The sequence below is a fragment of the Cricetulus griseus genome, chromosome 4, assembly GCF_003668045.3.
Source record: "Cricetulus griseus strain 17A/GY chromosome 4, alternate assembly CriGri-PICRH-1.0, whole genome shotgun sequence".
Classification (NCBI taxonomy): Eukaryota; Metazoa; Chordata; class Mammalia; order Rodentia; family Cricetidae; genus Cricetulus; species Cricetulus griseus.
In genome coordinates this window covers 122,077,656-122,093,346 of record NC_048597.1, presented here as the reverse complement: position 1 = coordinate 122,093,346, position 15,691 = coordinate 122,077,656, and the positions used below count along the sequence as shown (strand labels likewise).

At 43.5% G+C, this 15,691-nt stretch overlaps 1 protein-coding gene and 1 pseudogene across 1 annotated transcript; one reads left to right on the top strand and one right to left on the bottom strand.

The window, feature by feature from the left end:
• Positions 1-414: 414 nt before the first annotated feature.
• On the bottom strand, positions 415-9,481 carry Mmp7 (matrix metallopeptidase 7). Its single transcript, XM_027415188.2, has 6 exons — positions 9,374-9,481; positions 6,120-6,346; positions 5,886-6,034; positions 4,851-4,979; positions 2,111-2,272; positions 415-443 (listed from the first exon to the last, which is right to left on the bottom strand). The coding sequence occupies exons 1-6, from the start codon at positions 9,479-9,481 to the stop codon at positions 415-417; spliced, it is 804 nt and encodes a 267-aa protein (XP_027270989.1).
• Positions 9,482-10,932: 1,451 nt separating this feature from the next.
• Positions 10,933-13,115, top strand: LOC100760247 (annotated as a pseudogene).
• Positions 13,116-15,691: the final 2,576 nt, after the last annotated feature.

The following is a 15,691-nucleotide window of genomic DNA, read 5'->3' as shown; positions in this document are numbered from 1 at the left end:
GGAAGTGTCATAACTTGGGGTAATACCAAGAGGTGGCATGTCTGCCTGCTCCATTTGCTGAAAATGTACCTGAAGAACCTCAAATAATATGGTTGAATTAGTTTTTGACCTTGTCTTTGATTTATCTTTTTTTTTGCCATTGAAAAGTTTTCTCAAGTATGAGTAATTTCACCACGGAACAGCAATGGGGTTATGTGTGCACGTAACATTTATTGGTGTCTGTCAACTCAGGGTCACTTGGGACTAGTCCAATCACCCAGTAGAGGTGACCTTCAGCGGGATATGCAGAACCCGCTCACAGTGCATGAAAGACTGAAGCAGGTGTCACGTGCAGTTCAGGAAGGAGTTTGCTCATTCTTACCGGGGAATGCAATAGAGAATCCAGGGAATGCACAGATAGTCTCCCTGAAGTGTCTATCTCTTCCACGAATCATTCCTCTTTCCTGGTAAGGAAGAAAATGAGAACATTAGATGTGCCATACATCACACAGGAAAATTCTACATCTGTACAAACACAAGCAATGTCCCAGGTTCAATTCCCAGCATCAAACAAAACCAAATCAAGCCCCCAAAGCCCTCTGTATTATCTGGGTAAGGTGTGTGGGGCACATGCTTCTAATTCCAGCAACAGAGAAGCAGAGGGGGTGGGATCACTGCACATTCAAGGCCAACCTGGTCTACAAAGCAAGAAGACAGCAAGAACAACACAGACAGAACTTATCTCAAAAACTATTACAATGTGTACTCAGCACTCTTTAGGATAGCAGGTAGTACTATGAATGTTAGGCTGCTGCAATAGCTTCCTTTACAAACTGCTGTCCTAGGAACACATTTCGGCAGATGTTGACCTGCAGTGAATTCTAGGTTCGGCAGATACTTGCATCCATTTCTTTTCCTGCAGAAATAATTTTCCCTGAGTCCAGGTCTCTCTTTTGATCATTCAAAGACTTCGATCTTATCATAATGTATTCTCATTCCTCATTTATGTGTGAAGTAGGTTTTGATGAGTATGGAATTCTGGATTCTTGGGTCTGTGTTGCTTTAAGAAGGTGAAGATGCAGAAACACATAACAACACCTGAAGTCAGGAGACCTGATTTGGCACCTGGAAACCATACATCCACCTGCACAAGTCACTTCTCCTTGAAACTTCTTTTCCTCATCTTTATCGAGGGACGTGGGTTATTTATTTATTTATTTATTTATTTATTTATTTATTTATTTATTTTTAATCACGCCTTTCATCTGTCCCCCAAACACTAATTCTAATGACTTCATCAAGAAAATACTGACTTTTGTTTTTTGATCATTTGATTTTGGAATGTAATCCCAAGAGAGACTGGGATTCACAACATTTAGAGGTTTCATGGGCACTGGTTTCCATAGTTGGTACTGTCTGTGGATGGCCACTTTTCCTACCTGTTTATACAAACAGGGAAACCCGGGGGTCACTTTTGACCATGCAGGGCAACTCCTTGGGAGTGGGCAGTTATGAATGATGCTTGGGGCATGGGCTCTTTTAATGCATCTGAGGTGAACAGAGTCAGTGATAACATTTCCATCCAACATTGGACTTCCGAAGCTTAAAGTGTGAAATGTTGGCGGCGGAGGGATGGCTCAGTGAATAAAGGCTGTATGCCTAGCCTGATGAACATGTTCAATCCTTGGGACCCACATATCAGAAGGAGAAAATTGACTCTTGCAAGTTCTCCTCTGACTTCTACATATGTGTTGTATTCTGTGAGCTTACATACACACACACACACACACACACACACACACACACACACACACACACACACTCACTCACTCACTCACATAATTGTGTAAAAATAAATTAAAAATAAAATGAGTGTCTCTTCATATGCATAGCACAGAACATCCTCTTCAGGAATGTAAGGCTGGCGCTTCACCTTGGAAGGCCTTTATTTGTATTTGATATGTTGAGAAATAAACCCAGGACCTCACACAGGCTAGCTGCCCCCCCCACACACTGGCCTACTGCATGGGTTTTCAGGTTTAAGCCCCACTGTATGTCTCCAAGCCACTCTCCATTTCATGGTATCTTTCTTTCAAGTCTGACATTCTCATCTGGAAAGCCCTAATCTTACCATATAACTTCTGAATGCCTTCAATGTCATCCTCTGTGAGTCTGAAGTCTTTTGGGTTGCCTTTTTCATAGGTAGGGTACATCACAGCCCCAGGAACGGAAGAGTGATCCAGACCCAGAGAGTGGCCAAATTCATGGGTGGCAGCACGCAGGAAGTTCACTCCTACAGCCAGGGAAGTGTGTATGGTAAATATTAAAATAACTGTATAAAGCCACGTGCTGTATCACATCATAATGAAAACAGTAGCCACCCCCCAGCCTTCCTTAGCTACTTGTTTCCACTTCTTCAAAAGTGGGGTGGACTAGAAGGAGAGTGCATCACTGACTTCTGTTGCTGTGATCAAACAGCTTAAGGAATAAGGGTTTATTTTGGCTCCTGGTCCCAGAGGGATAGAGCCCATGATGTCAGGGAAGTAATAGAAACAACAGGTGACAGGAAAAGGAACCTGCAGATCAGATTTCATCTACACACAGGATGCACACACGCACGCGCGCACACACACAGGAAACACACACACACACACACACACACACACACACACACACAGGAAACACACACACACACAGGAAACACACATACACACACACACACAGGAAACACACACACACACACACACAGAAACACACACACACACAACACACACACACACACACACACAGGAAACACACACACACACACACACACACACACACACACACACACACACACACACACACACACACACACACACACACACACACACACACACACACACACACACACACACACACACGGGGGCGGGGGGAGAGCATAAGATGGGTACTATAAGCCATCAAAGCTGGGTGACTCATTTCCCCCAGCAAGGTGCTGCCTCCTCAAGGTTCTAGAACCTTCCTAACAGTGCCACCTCCTGGGGACAAGTGTTCAAATACAGGTGCTCACAGGACATTACACATTCAAATCAGAACAATAGTAAGAGCCTTGGTTCTTGGGGAAAGGGACAAGATCTCCTGAGCTAATTGGGAGCATGGGGAGAGGGGAGAGGAGGACAAGAGAGAGCAAGAAGGTTGAGTCAGGGGAAGAATAGAGGAGAGCAAGATAAGGGATACCGTAATAGAGGGAGCAATTATAGGTTTAAAGAGAAATCTAACACTAGGAAAATGTCCAGAGATCTACAAGGTTGACCCCAACTAACAATCTAAGCAATAGTGGGGAGGCTACCTTAAATGCCCTTCTCCAATGAAATTGATGACTACCTTATATGCCATCCTAGAGCCTTCATCCAGTAGCTGATGGAAGCAGAAGCAGAAGCAGAAGCATAGATCCACAGCTAAGCATTGAACTGAACTCTGGAATCCAGTTGCCAGAGAGGGAGGAGTGGTGAGCAAAGGGGTCAAGACCAGGCTGGAAAACCCACAGCTGACCTGAACAAGGGGGAGTTCATGGACTCCAGACTGTTAGGTGGGAAACCAGCATAGGACTGTTCCAGAACCCCTAAGCGAGGATGTCAGTTTGGAGGTCTGTACAATTCATGGTACAGAATTTTAGTGGTACATGGTACAGAATTGTAGCTCTGGTAGTGGATCAGTATTTATCCCTAGTACACAAATGGACTTCAGGAGCCCACTCCACATAGAGGGATATTCTCTCAGCCTAGACACATGGGGGAGGGTCTAGGCCCTGCTCCAAATGAGATGACAGACTTTGATGATCCCCCATGGAAGGCTTCACCCTCCCTGGGGAGCAGAAAGGGGATGAGATAGGGGGTAGAGGGATAGGGGAGGAGGGGAGGGAGAGGGAACTGGGATTGACATGTAAAAGAAGCTTGCTTCTAATTAAAAATTGGTCTAATTACAATTATAAAAATAAAAAAAAATTAAAAAAAGAACACCTACCCTAAACCAACCTCCCTGATAAGAAGCCAAAAGGAGAGCAGAAGAAAGGCTCCAGTAGTTTAAGGAAACCACAGTTCAGGGAAAGAACAATACTTTGCTGGGAAACAAGGTCAGGAACTGGGAAAAGATCAAAGATGCAGTCCCTTCAAATCTTTGTGTGTTGAAACTTTTGTGGAGAAGGCCAGACAAGTACGTTCTCGGCAGCGTGTGGAAACTGTCCCCCTCCTTGGGCTACCAAGGAATAAATAATAATCAATCCACTGCATATTATTACTGTTGGGTTTAATTTTGTAGTCAGTTAGAAGCTGTTCCATGTAACCCCAAACTCCGAGGTAGCTAACTTCATTGTTATCATGAGTTTATCTTTTAGCTCCTGTTAGCTTTGGGCTAGGAAAGTACAGTTAATGCCCTCAGTTTACTCTCTATGTTTGTGACCAGTAGGGTGCTCAAACCCTCTTCTGGTTAATTTTTTTTAATTGTCTTATTTATTTATTTATTTATTTATTTATTTATTTATTTATCTTTACTTAGTCTCTCTCTCTCTCTCTCTCTCTCTCTCTCTCTCTCTCTGTGTGTGTGTATGTGAGTGTGTGTGAGTGTGTATGTGTGTGTGCCACAGCACATGTATGGAGGTCAAGGGACAACTTGTGAGAGTCACATCTCCCGTACCATGTGGTTTCCCACAAATACCACAATTTTTAAAAAAGAAGATATTAAATGAGATAAAATATTTACAGCATACACCCCAGTAGTTGGCACTTAAGGTGTCTCTAATTATTATAATTAAAGCAATGATCAAATTAAAGTTGGTGTAAGTCTGGGGTTTCTACAAAGGTATGCTGTAGAAGAGACATAGGATACTCTACCTGTGTTAGTACCGTCTGTCCAGTATTCATCATTGTCAAAGTGAGCGTCTCCTCCGAGGCCTGGCCCAGGCGGAAAGGCATGAGCTAGAGTGTTTCCTGGCCCATCAAATGGGTAGTTGTCTCCATGATCTGCAAGACAATGCAGTGATTTTTGTTAATTTCTCAGTTTTTCTCTGGTCATTTCATCTCTCCCAATCATAGTTATGCAGATTGGAGAGAGATGTCAGTCCAGTTAGTTGACTTCCTGATACCTATAGCCAATTTCCCACAAACAGGATGAGCTGTGGATCTAGTCCAGGCACCTGTCTGTCATTAGATCTACTGCTCAGCACTGGTGACCACCATGTGTGGAAGGCTCACTGGAGTCAAGACCTTGAAATATTGAGCTTGTGTGTGTGTGTGTGTGTGTGTGTGTGTGTGTGTGTGTGTGTGTGTGTGTTTGTGTGTGTGTGATGCTGAGAATTGAAACCAAGGCCTCTCATATGTTAAACATGTGTTTCACCAATAAGAGCCCTCTGTAGTGCTCATGAGAGGGTTTAAATCTTGAAAGGAGACACTGATACAAATAGTAAACAGGTAAAGCAGTACACAGGATTAGCCTGCAGTAGCTGTTAGGAATAAAATGTGTGGGGACCTTGGCTGGCTTCATGGCAGGCAAGGGTGATCAAGGCGGAGGGACAAACGTGCCAGGCAGACAGAGCTTAATGAGAAGTTTTATTAGAAAGGGGAGGAAGAGGGGAGGAAAGAGGTAAAGAGACACAGAGACAGAGAGAGGACAGAAGAGAAGGAGACAGGAAAAGTCTTGTCTGCCCCAGGAGAACAGCAGGAAAAAAAGAGCAGAAAGAGAGGAGGGAAGAGAGCAGTGAAAGAGAGCAGAAAGAGAGATAGCATAAGTGGGCAGAGGTCTTTCTTTTAAAGGGACAGACTATGCAACCATGGAACCCTGGGCTGACCAGGGCACTGCCTGAGTGCATTCTGCCAGGTGACAGGGGCAGGCCAGGATAGTGCCTGAATCCTCACAGTAGCAGTCCTTACCTCTGCTCGCGAAGTCAATCATGATGTCTGCAGTCCCCCACCTCACCCTTATGAAGTTCAGTGGAATCTGCTCACTCCACATTCTCAGAGCTTTTGCCACGATTTGATCCACCACGAGTTTTGGTAAGTCTGGCGTATAGGACATGATTCTGACAATACACAGGAAGACAGGGTTTGAATTCTCAGGAAAAAGGCTTCATTGCCGCCATCAGAAGGAGCCAAAGCAAGCCTCACCTGTAGGTGACAGCTCTGGAATACCATTTTGGACTGTTTGGTATTAGTGAGTATTTTGCAACATCTGGCACTCCACATCTGGGTTTCTGCATTATTTCCACGATTCGGGGGGTTATCTCTCCAGTCACAGGCAGGCCAAAGAACTTCTGCATCTCTTTGAGTTTGACCACTAAACTGTTGACCTCCTTTGTTTTAGAGTCACGAAGGTAAAATTTCCTAAGATAATTCTGGTAGACAGAGAGTAAAGAATCTTTTATTTGAAAACCTGCATCTCTTTTACCTGCTGTTGTTATAGATTTCAATAATTATTTGAAGACAGAATTGTTATACAATTAAGGGTATTGACAAGGAAGTACTGACTGCTGTTGCATAGGATGAAGAGAAGAATCCCTGAGGATCAGTGTATTCTCGATACATGCTTCAAGGAGAAATGCACCACCCACTTTCTAAAGTCTGAACTTATGTTTAGAGCAGTAGGAAGTGTCAGCATGTCTCAGGAGCACAGGAAAAGGCTGGGGAAAAGGTTCCATCAGAGAAGAGCTTGCCTCAAAAACTTGAGGGCCTGAGTTTGATTCCCAGACCATGTGAAAAAACTGTGTGTTCCTATAACTCTAGTGCTAGGAAGAGACAGGAAGGTCACTCCCAATATCAACCTCTGGTCTACACACACACACACACACACACACACACACACACACACACACACACACACCCTCACACAGAGTCACTCTTACACACAGCATGCACAGATACACACATATACATACGCATGAATATGAATATACAAACACAGACAGACACACAGACACACAGAAAGAGAGAGAGAGAGAGAGAGAGAGAGAGAGAGAGAGAGAGAGAGAGAGAGAGGAGAGAATGCACTTGAGCACTTAGTAAACCATTATCCAGGTAAGGGCTGCTGCAATCTGGCTGTTTACATTTCAGTAGGGAAGAAGAAATCAGATAACTTTTAAGTTAACTGATCCGAATTAGTCATCCAGGAAGAAAGTACAACTAACAGCATCCAAATGCTTTCTTTAGTTTCATAAGCTGAGCCAGTGGCGGACCTGGTCTGGACTCCCCTTATCTGCAGCCTCCTCTCATCCTTTCCTACCTTCAGTTTTTTCTGCTGTTAGCATACCTGTTAGGAGGTGGCAGAATAAAACAGACCCCTCCCAGATCTTCCCATGCATAACTGGATGTCTGAAAATCTCCAGGTGTCTGGGGATGCAGTGGGGGACCATCAGCCAGATTGGGAAAAGGCGGGTCACAAAGGCACTAAAGGCCCTTCCTAGGGGCAGGCTCACATTTACTCCATATTTATTTCAGTGAAACCTTACAACCACCCTGTAAAGCAGGGAAGGAGCTGTCACCTCTGTTTTATATATAGATACATGGCAGAGAGAGAGAGAGAGAGAGAGAGAGAGAGAGAGAGAGAGAGAGAGAGAGAGCAGCTGGAAGAGATCTCACGGGTATTTGTGATCCACTTCCAAAGAAGCTTCCTTAGGAAAAGCTACAGGCTCAGGGAGTCTGGAGGCTGGGGGAGTGTGCAGCTGGAGGCTGGGGGGAGTGTGCAGCTGGAGGCTGGGGGGAGTGTGCAGCTGGAGGCTGGGGGAGTGTGCAGCTGGAGGCTGGGGAGTGCAGCTGGAGTGTGCAGCTGGAGGCAGCTGGAGGCTGGGGGAGTGTGCAGCTGGATGCTCGGGGAGTGTGCAGCTGGATGCTCGGGGGAGTGTGCAGCTGCTGGGAGTGTGCAGCTGTGGGGAGTGTGCAGCTGGAGGCTGGGGGAGTGTGCAGCTGGAGGCTTGGGGGAGTGTGCAGCTTGGAGGCTGGGGGAGTGTGCAGCTTGGAGGCTGGGGGAGTGTGCAGCTGGATGCTCGGGGGAGTGTGCCTGTCAGTGATTTGCTGTCAGTATTAGAGCTCCAGGCAGTGGATATCTGTTTGAATACCTCCCAAGACTATGCATTTACCAAAGTAAATTGGCCAACTTCATACCCTCCTACCGTTGCCAGTGAGGTATTTCATTCAACACAACAAATTCTTATTGTTCACTCATGAATAAATTCTTTCTTTAAAATAAGTAACAAGCATTGTATTCCTTCCAGAGCTGTGGACTCCATGAAGACACTCTCTGGAAGTCATGTCTTCATTATTTTTTTACTTCTGTTTTTTGATTTGAGATAGAATCTTGTTTTGTAGTACAGACTATCCTAGAACTCACCATGTAGCTCAGACTGGCCTCAAATACATAGTTACCCCCTTTTATTAGACAATCTGTGTGCTAAGCAAAAGGCCTAAATACCTTGTAAGAGCATCTGGAAAAAAGCTGGATCAAAACTCCTAAAAGTGCTATTTGGTGAGGTAAAAACCAGTTAAATATTGGTCATTCCATGTGGTTAAATCTAGTTTGTCATTGGGTCTTTTAAAAAGTCAAAGCTGAATGTGAAGTATACTTCTGTTTTTCTTATGCTTAAAGCTTATCACTCATAATCAGATTTTACAAAATGACATTTTATACTTATTAATTATTATATGTATCAGCAATATACTTGAAGACACACCATTTCTGAGATAGAAAATCTTGTCCTGATGCCTGTCTCCATTGGCAGCAAGCATATGAATCAAGGGGACAGTTCTCAGCAGAGAGCTAGTGATCAAATGGCAAACTACGAGTTCTTTATGATTTGCAACCACTGCACAGTGCGACTTTCTATCATCATGTTGTTTGTCTGCTAGACTAAACCTGCTAGAACATGGATGGTGGTAAAACTTCTCTTGACATGAAAGAAAGTCACACCTTTACCCCATCGTCTCTTGACTGTGAGGCCTCATCCTTAGTGGCACAGTCCAGTACAGCTTATGAAAAGAATTTCAAGTCACAGCAAATAATAATAGCAACACTTCCATTTCCTGAGCACAAGTGGTATTTCAAGTACTGTAGTAAGTGTCGTATATTAGCTCCACTTGCTGACATCATTGTTATACTTCTCCAGTTTCTGAATTGGAAAATTTAAGGTCAGAAGTGGAATGACATACTCAAGTCCACCCAGGTAGCAGATGAATGATGTGGCACTCAGTCAGAGCTCTGCAAGGCCCTGGAAGGCAGCTTGCAGGGCTCTTCACAGAGTGTGCTCTGTTTCTCAAGCCAGGAACATCCCAAGAGAGCACGCATTGTCACTCTAATCCCGGTGGGCAGATCATTCAGAAACACACTTGGAATGCTGGTGAGGCCAGAGAACCCCAAATGAGAGGACAGATACCTGAGCTAGTTCCCACTGCAATGTGCTCACATCTCCAGCCTTCTGGGACAGTGGCAGGGCCAGGTGGCCTGGCAGCAGACACGCAATCCAGAACAGGGTGAGTTGCATAGCTGTTTCAAAAGCGATTGTTCTCAGACCTACCGGTTGCTTTGATGTTTTCTGATAGCGGTTGGAGGAATTTATATGACTTCACAGCCCCAAATGTGGAAATAGGTGACCTCATTTGCATGCTTTCTTTCTTTTTAGAATGCATGTGTCATTTTCCTTTAGTTACAACAAGGAAGTATTATGCTCTTATGTTGGCAGGAGGAACACATGGCATTTATCTTTTAGAGAAACCCCTCCCCTCCCCCCCCCCCCCCCCCCGGCCACCGTGTGCTGAATTCACAAGAAAACTCATTTTATTTGTTGGATTCAAATTGACAAAGTAGTTCTGGATCCCTCATTGTATTCTGTACCTTGCAAGGATTTTTCTAAAAATTTGTAATATGTCAAGAGTGCGTAAATTACAAATAACATCACCAAGCAGGTACTGCAACAAAACCAATGCCAAGAAAGAATATTACACTGAGGATGATGAAATACACCTAAAATCCAGAATTCAGGAGGCTGCCTGGGCAGGAGGATTGCAGGTTTGAGCCCACATAGTGGCTATATAGCTAGACCATTGGCAACATAGCACGACAATGATTAAACTAAGAAAGAAGGAAAGAAAAAAGGAAGGAAGGGAGGGAAAAAGGAGGAACTGGAGCATTTCTGGTATCCCATAATTCTTTGTGAAGGCTGAGACAGGTACAGGTGCAGGTTCTGTGTCAGTGGCCACCATAAAGCTAGTCTCTAGCCTTTCCTTTCATAGCTGGGCATTTCAGTGAGAAGCCCCTGTAAGTGCCCCTCTAGTCAGTGGATTCTTTTCTTAATGCTATTCCTAATTTCCTCCAGCTGAACACCCCCACCAAATCTCCAGGGAGAGTCATGTGTTATTTACATGTGTAATACATGAGTATTTGTAGACATGACCAGTAACAGGTGACCCATAATGCTATGAGGTGTTCCTTGATGTGCACTGATGTTTTGGAGTAAAATCGTGACTCTTTTCTTATCTCAGGGAACAAGACAAGCTACAGACTGGGAGAAAATATTGCAAAAAACATATACAATGAAAGGCTATTATCTAAATTATACAAAGAACTCTTAAAACCTAACAGCAAGAACACAAATAATCCGATTTTAAAAAATTCACCAGTGATCCAAACAGATAATTCACCAGAGAGACAGACAAATGCTAAGTAAACATGAAAAGATGTTTCCCATCTCAGTTACCAGGGAAATGTGAATTAAAATAACAACAAGGCAGCCTGGAGAGATGGCTCAGTGGTTAAGAGCACTGGCTGCTCTTCCAGAGGACCCAAGTTCAATTCCCAGCACCCGCATGGCAGCCCACAACTGTCTGTAATTCCAGTTCCAGGGGACCCGGCACCCATGGCAAGACAACAATGCACATAAAAAATGACAACAAACCAATTAAAACCCATTAAAATGATTCAAACAGTACATGGGCAATGCAGGACATGCTGGGCTACAAAGGTGCAGATACTGGGGAGCATAGTTTGGCACTTCCCAAACTAACTTCCTTTTAGCACATGATCCTGCAAGTGTGCTCTTTCCTAGCCACAGAAGAAATGAAAAGCTACGCCCATGTGAAACAGCAAATATGTGCTTACAGCACTGTCATTCATACTGTTCAAAACTTGGGAGCACTTGAGATGTCTTTCCATGGAGTGTGCTGCATAGACTGTGGTAAGCCACATAAAGGAATATTACGCAGCACCAAAGACAAAAGAGCTACCAATGATGGAAAGACATGGACGAGCCATAAATGGAACCAACAGCAAAGGGCTAAGTCTGTGATTCCACTAGATGCCATTCAATAAAAGAGGGCAGCAGGCAGATCAGTGATTACAGGGCCAGGATTGGAAAGGGAGGCTGAGGGTGAAGTGCTGAGCACACAGGACTCTTAAAACGATAAAGTACTCTGGTATTGTGATGATGAATGCATGTCATCACACATTTGTCTAAAACTATAGGATGTACGATGCCAAGTGTGAGCCCCAACGCAGGCTGTGGGTGGGGAAGAGTGTGCAGGCAGTGTGTTTGTGATGAGGCAATGAGGCTAGGAAGCTGACTGATAGTCAGCCTTGGGCATAAGGAGATTGGGATTCACCCTATGGGGCACAAAGAAATGTTTGAAAGAAGAAAGTACTGTGACTGGAATAGAAGTGTGAGAAAATGCTAGCGTTTGTTCTGAGGGATTATGGAAGGAAAGAAGGCTCTTTGTTGAGTGTCATTGAAGAGAGATAAGCAGAAGTTTCTACAAGAGCCAGGGTGACACAGGGAGACTAAAGGGAACAGAGGAAGGCGACCCAAGGCATGCCAGGAAACCAGGACTTAGCTCTTGCCCTGCCTGCTGCTTTGCAGAGGGAGGCAGTGAACTGACTGATAGCGCAGGCCAGGGCAGGTGAGTTCCTCTTGGGGAATGGGTAGCTGAGAACTGAGAGACAGGACCAGCTCAGCACTGCTCTCCTTGTCCTACCCAGAAGTTCTCTCGCACCATGTCACCCACACAGCAGGCAGCACCCCCAGACCTGCTGCTGGAGCACAGGGACAGCAGGACCTTCAGTATGAGGAAGATAACATAAGCCCAGGGAAACACCAATTCAGGCATGGTGTGAAGATCAAGTACATTCTGGTTTATGAATGTGGTAAGATCCAATGTGCAAATAGACATGCCCACTTTCACCGTCAGAGTAACCGTGGGTGGCACAACTTGTACTGTGAAGGTACAGGTAAGAAACTGGCAAAGGCTCAGAGGCCACCACAAACGTCTTGAAATCCAGGGTCAGTATTTGCTTTGCAGTTCCTGACTCTGTAGTGCCTGATCCATCTAAACAGCCGCAGAATCAGCTTAATTCAATTGTTTCATTACAGGAATTGCCTACTTATTGTGGCAGGCGACTTCCAGAATATCCCCTTTCCCAGGAAGGAGGCCCTGCCCATAGACCGAACTAGCTTGTAGGCTAGACTCATTTATGGAAACTGGAAAGGGAGACTTAAAAACCAAACAAGCAAACAACAACAAAATGAGCCAAGAGAGACACTGCTGAGAAATTTCTAGCCAAACTTAGTGATATTTCTCCAGAGAATCACACTTCTCTAATACAGGTTGTGGGATATTCCTTAGTCTGTACTTTTGCATTCCTTGAAGAATTAAAAAGAGCAATTTACTGAAAAGAAACCCTAGTCTTCTGAACATAGACTATATCGGCCTGCTTAGTGAGATTGCCAAGGAGCAAGTTTTTTTTTTTTTTTTAAATCGATTATTTACTTATTTATATATTTATTTATCATGTATACAGAGTTCTGTCTGCATGTATCCCTGTAGGTCAGAAGAGGGCAGCAGATCTCATTACAGATGGTTGTGAGCTACCATGTGGTTGCTGGGAATTGAACTCAGGACTGCTGGAAGAGCAGCTAATGTTCTTAACCACAGAGCCATCTCTCCAGCCCCCAAGGAGCAAGGTTTTAACATAACATTTGGATACAGAAAAACTGAGTGCCAATGGACAGTGTTAGTGTCTCACAGAATTGTCCACTGGTCCTAATTCCATGTGTCATGGCTCAGGCACAGAGTGACACTACCCATAATGCTCTGCAGGATTTAAAGATAATACCTGAAAGAAAGTAGGCTTGGAGCAACTTAATGTGTGTCTATGTGTCCAAATCTCTTCGGATTCTGTCAGTTCTCCAAATTTAATTGTCTCCTGGTAGTAGTTATTAAGCTCTTTCTAATGGTTCCAACTTTGCATTGGTAAATTATATTTATAAACTTTGTAGAGCCCACTTTCTAGGATAGGCAGGATATCCTATAGTAAGAAGAACCTGCATGTTTACTATGACAATGAAAACATAAAACAACTTCCAGTAACAGTCTTACTGGTGCTTAAGACTTTTTTTTTTTTTTTTTTTTTTTTTAAGCAAGGCTTTATGAAGTGAATTCTGTGGAAACCCATAAGAACTACAGAGTTGAAGTTTGCTTGTATTGAAGCCATTGCTAAATTCCAGGGAACATGGTGAGTCTACTCTATATTTTAAACCATGAAATAAAGATAAGTAAATAAATAAGCAAACCAGGATTTAGAGCAAAGAAAACAGAACAAAAACTTGGGACCTGGTCAGTTGCAGGATCGAAGAAAGAATCAGAGGAGATCTGAACTTAATGAATGGTGCTATTGTTGGGACCAGGCTTATAGATGAGAGGGTGGTCATTACCAGGGAAAGAGAACTGGCTGTGTCTAAGCTATTGGTATCAATATTGGATATTGAATTTGAGGGTTCAGATGAGAAATTATGCCCAGAACTCATGAGAGTGATGCAGTGTGCACACCCAGGCTATAAGTTAAAGGAGGAAAACCAGACTTGTGTGTGTGTGTTGGGGTTGTATAGAACAGTGTAAAATTTGTCATTTTAACCTTTAAAGTTTTATTTTTTATGTGTAAGAATTATTTACTTGCATATTTGAGCACTGTGTATGAGCTTGGAGCCCATGGAGGCCAGAAATAGATACTGGATCTCTTGGAACTGGAGTTACAAAATGGTTGCGAGTCATTGTGTGGAAGCTGGGAACTGAACCTCAATCCACTGCAAGAGAAGCCAGCACTCTTAACCATTGAGCCTTCTTACTAGCTCCACTTTCACCTTAAAAAAACTATATTATTTATTTATGTAGGAGTTGGTTCTAGCATGTAGGTCCTGGGGACTGAAGTCAAATGGTCAGATTGGCAGCAAGCATCTTTACCCACCAATCCATCTCAGCAGCCTTGTTTTCACTGTTTCTAAATGTCTAGTTCAAGGATACTAACATGTTACCATGTTCTGCAACTGTCAAGGGATTCATTTCCAGAACTTTTCATCACTTCAAACCACTATCATCTTTCCCCATTCTCTTGGTGATCTCTACTCTCCTTCCGTCTATATGATTCTGACCATTCCAGAAACTTCATTTAATGCAGTCATGATAATAACTTCCCTTTGGTGTATGTGGTTACTTCCCTTCCTCGTTATTTTCAATATTTTCTGATGTAATAGCCTGTATTAGGCCTCCACTCTTGTTTTTATAGACAAATAATACTCTAGCATTTGGATACAACAAACTTTGTCCATTCATTCCCAAACAGACATTTGGGTAACTCATGAAATAATCACGGGCATAAAAACATTTTTTTTAAAGTTCTGCTTCCAAGTATTTTGTGTATGTAGTTAAGAGTGAACTCTCTGGGTCTTAACAGGAAGTTTACATTCATTTTTTTTTTGAGGAACTGCCAAACTCTTATTTATAAAATTCACCATCTTAAATTCTTTTCAAAAAAGATTTTGTTATAATTATGTGAGTATATGGTTGTCTGTGTATGTACACATGTGACTGCTGGTACCTGTGGGGTTCAGAAAAGGAAGTTACAGATGGCAATGAGTTACTATGTGGGTACTGGGAATTGAACCTAGGTCTTTTGGAAGAGTAGCCAGTACTTTTAACTGTGAGCCATCTCCCCTATTCTGGGAGCTATGTGTTGTAATTTTCTGTTTCTTTCATTTCTTTGAAACTAGTGTGGAAATACGACAAATATAGAAGAAAAATAAAAGGTTGAAATGGCTGTGTCCCAATGCTCTTTATTGAAACTGTTAATGCTAATGTTCTCTGAGACATCAGGAAGTAACTGCTTTAAATATTACAGTGGGATGTGTAATGCCAGTCAGCGAAGGAGTCTCTTGTTTATCCCCTCTGTAAACAAGGAGAACACAGACTGTATCAGGAAGATGTCTGGGTACACAGTGTGGACAACAGAACAGGGACAAAAACAAGAAGACTGAAACAAGGCAAGCAAGATGTTAGGACAAGTGACCCAAGCCAAGTTTAAATGCCTAGAAATGTCCCATATCACAAGGATTGAGAAAGGGCAGAAAAGCAGTAGGGTTCCTTTGGAGTCCGTGTCCCTTCCACTATTTTTGGGTGAGAGACACTGGACAAAGTGTTGACACAGAAACTCTTTGCAAAAGAGATGTGAACTGTTACATCCACCTTGCTCCTCACTGTCCCCAAGGCTCATGGTGCAGCCACCACTGTCCCCAAGGCTCATGGTGCAGCCACCACTGTCCCTGAGGCCTGAGGCTAATGTGTCAGCAGATGGCAAATTCCAGAATGGGAAAGTACAGGAGGAAGGAACAGAAAGGGGAAGTGAGAGGAAACTGAGGGCAAGGGTGGTTTGC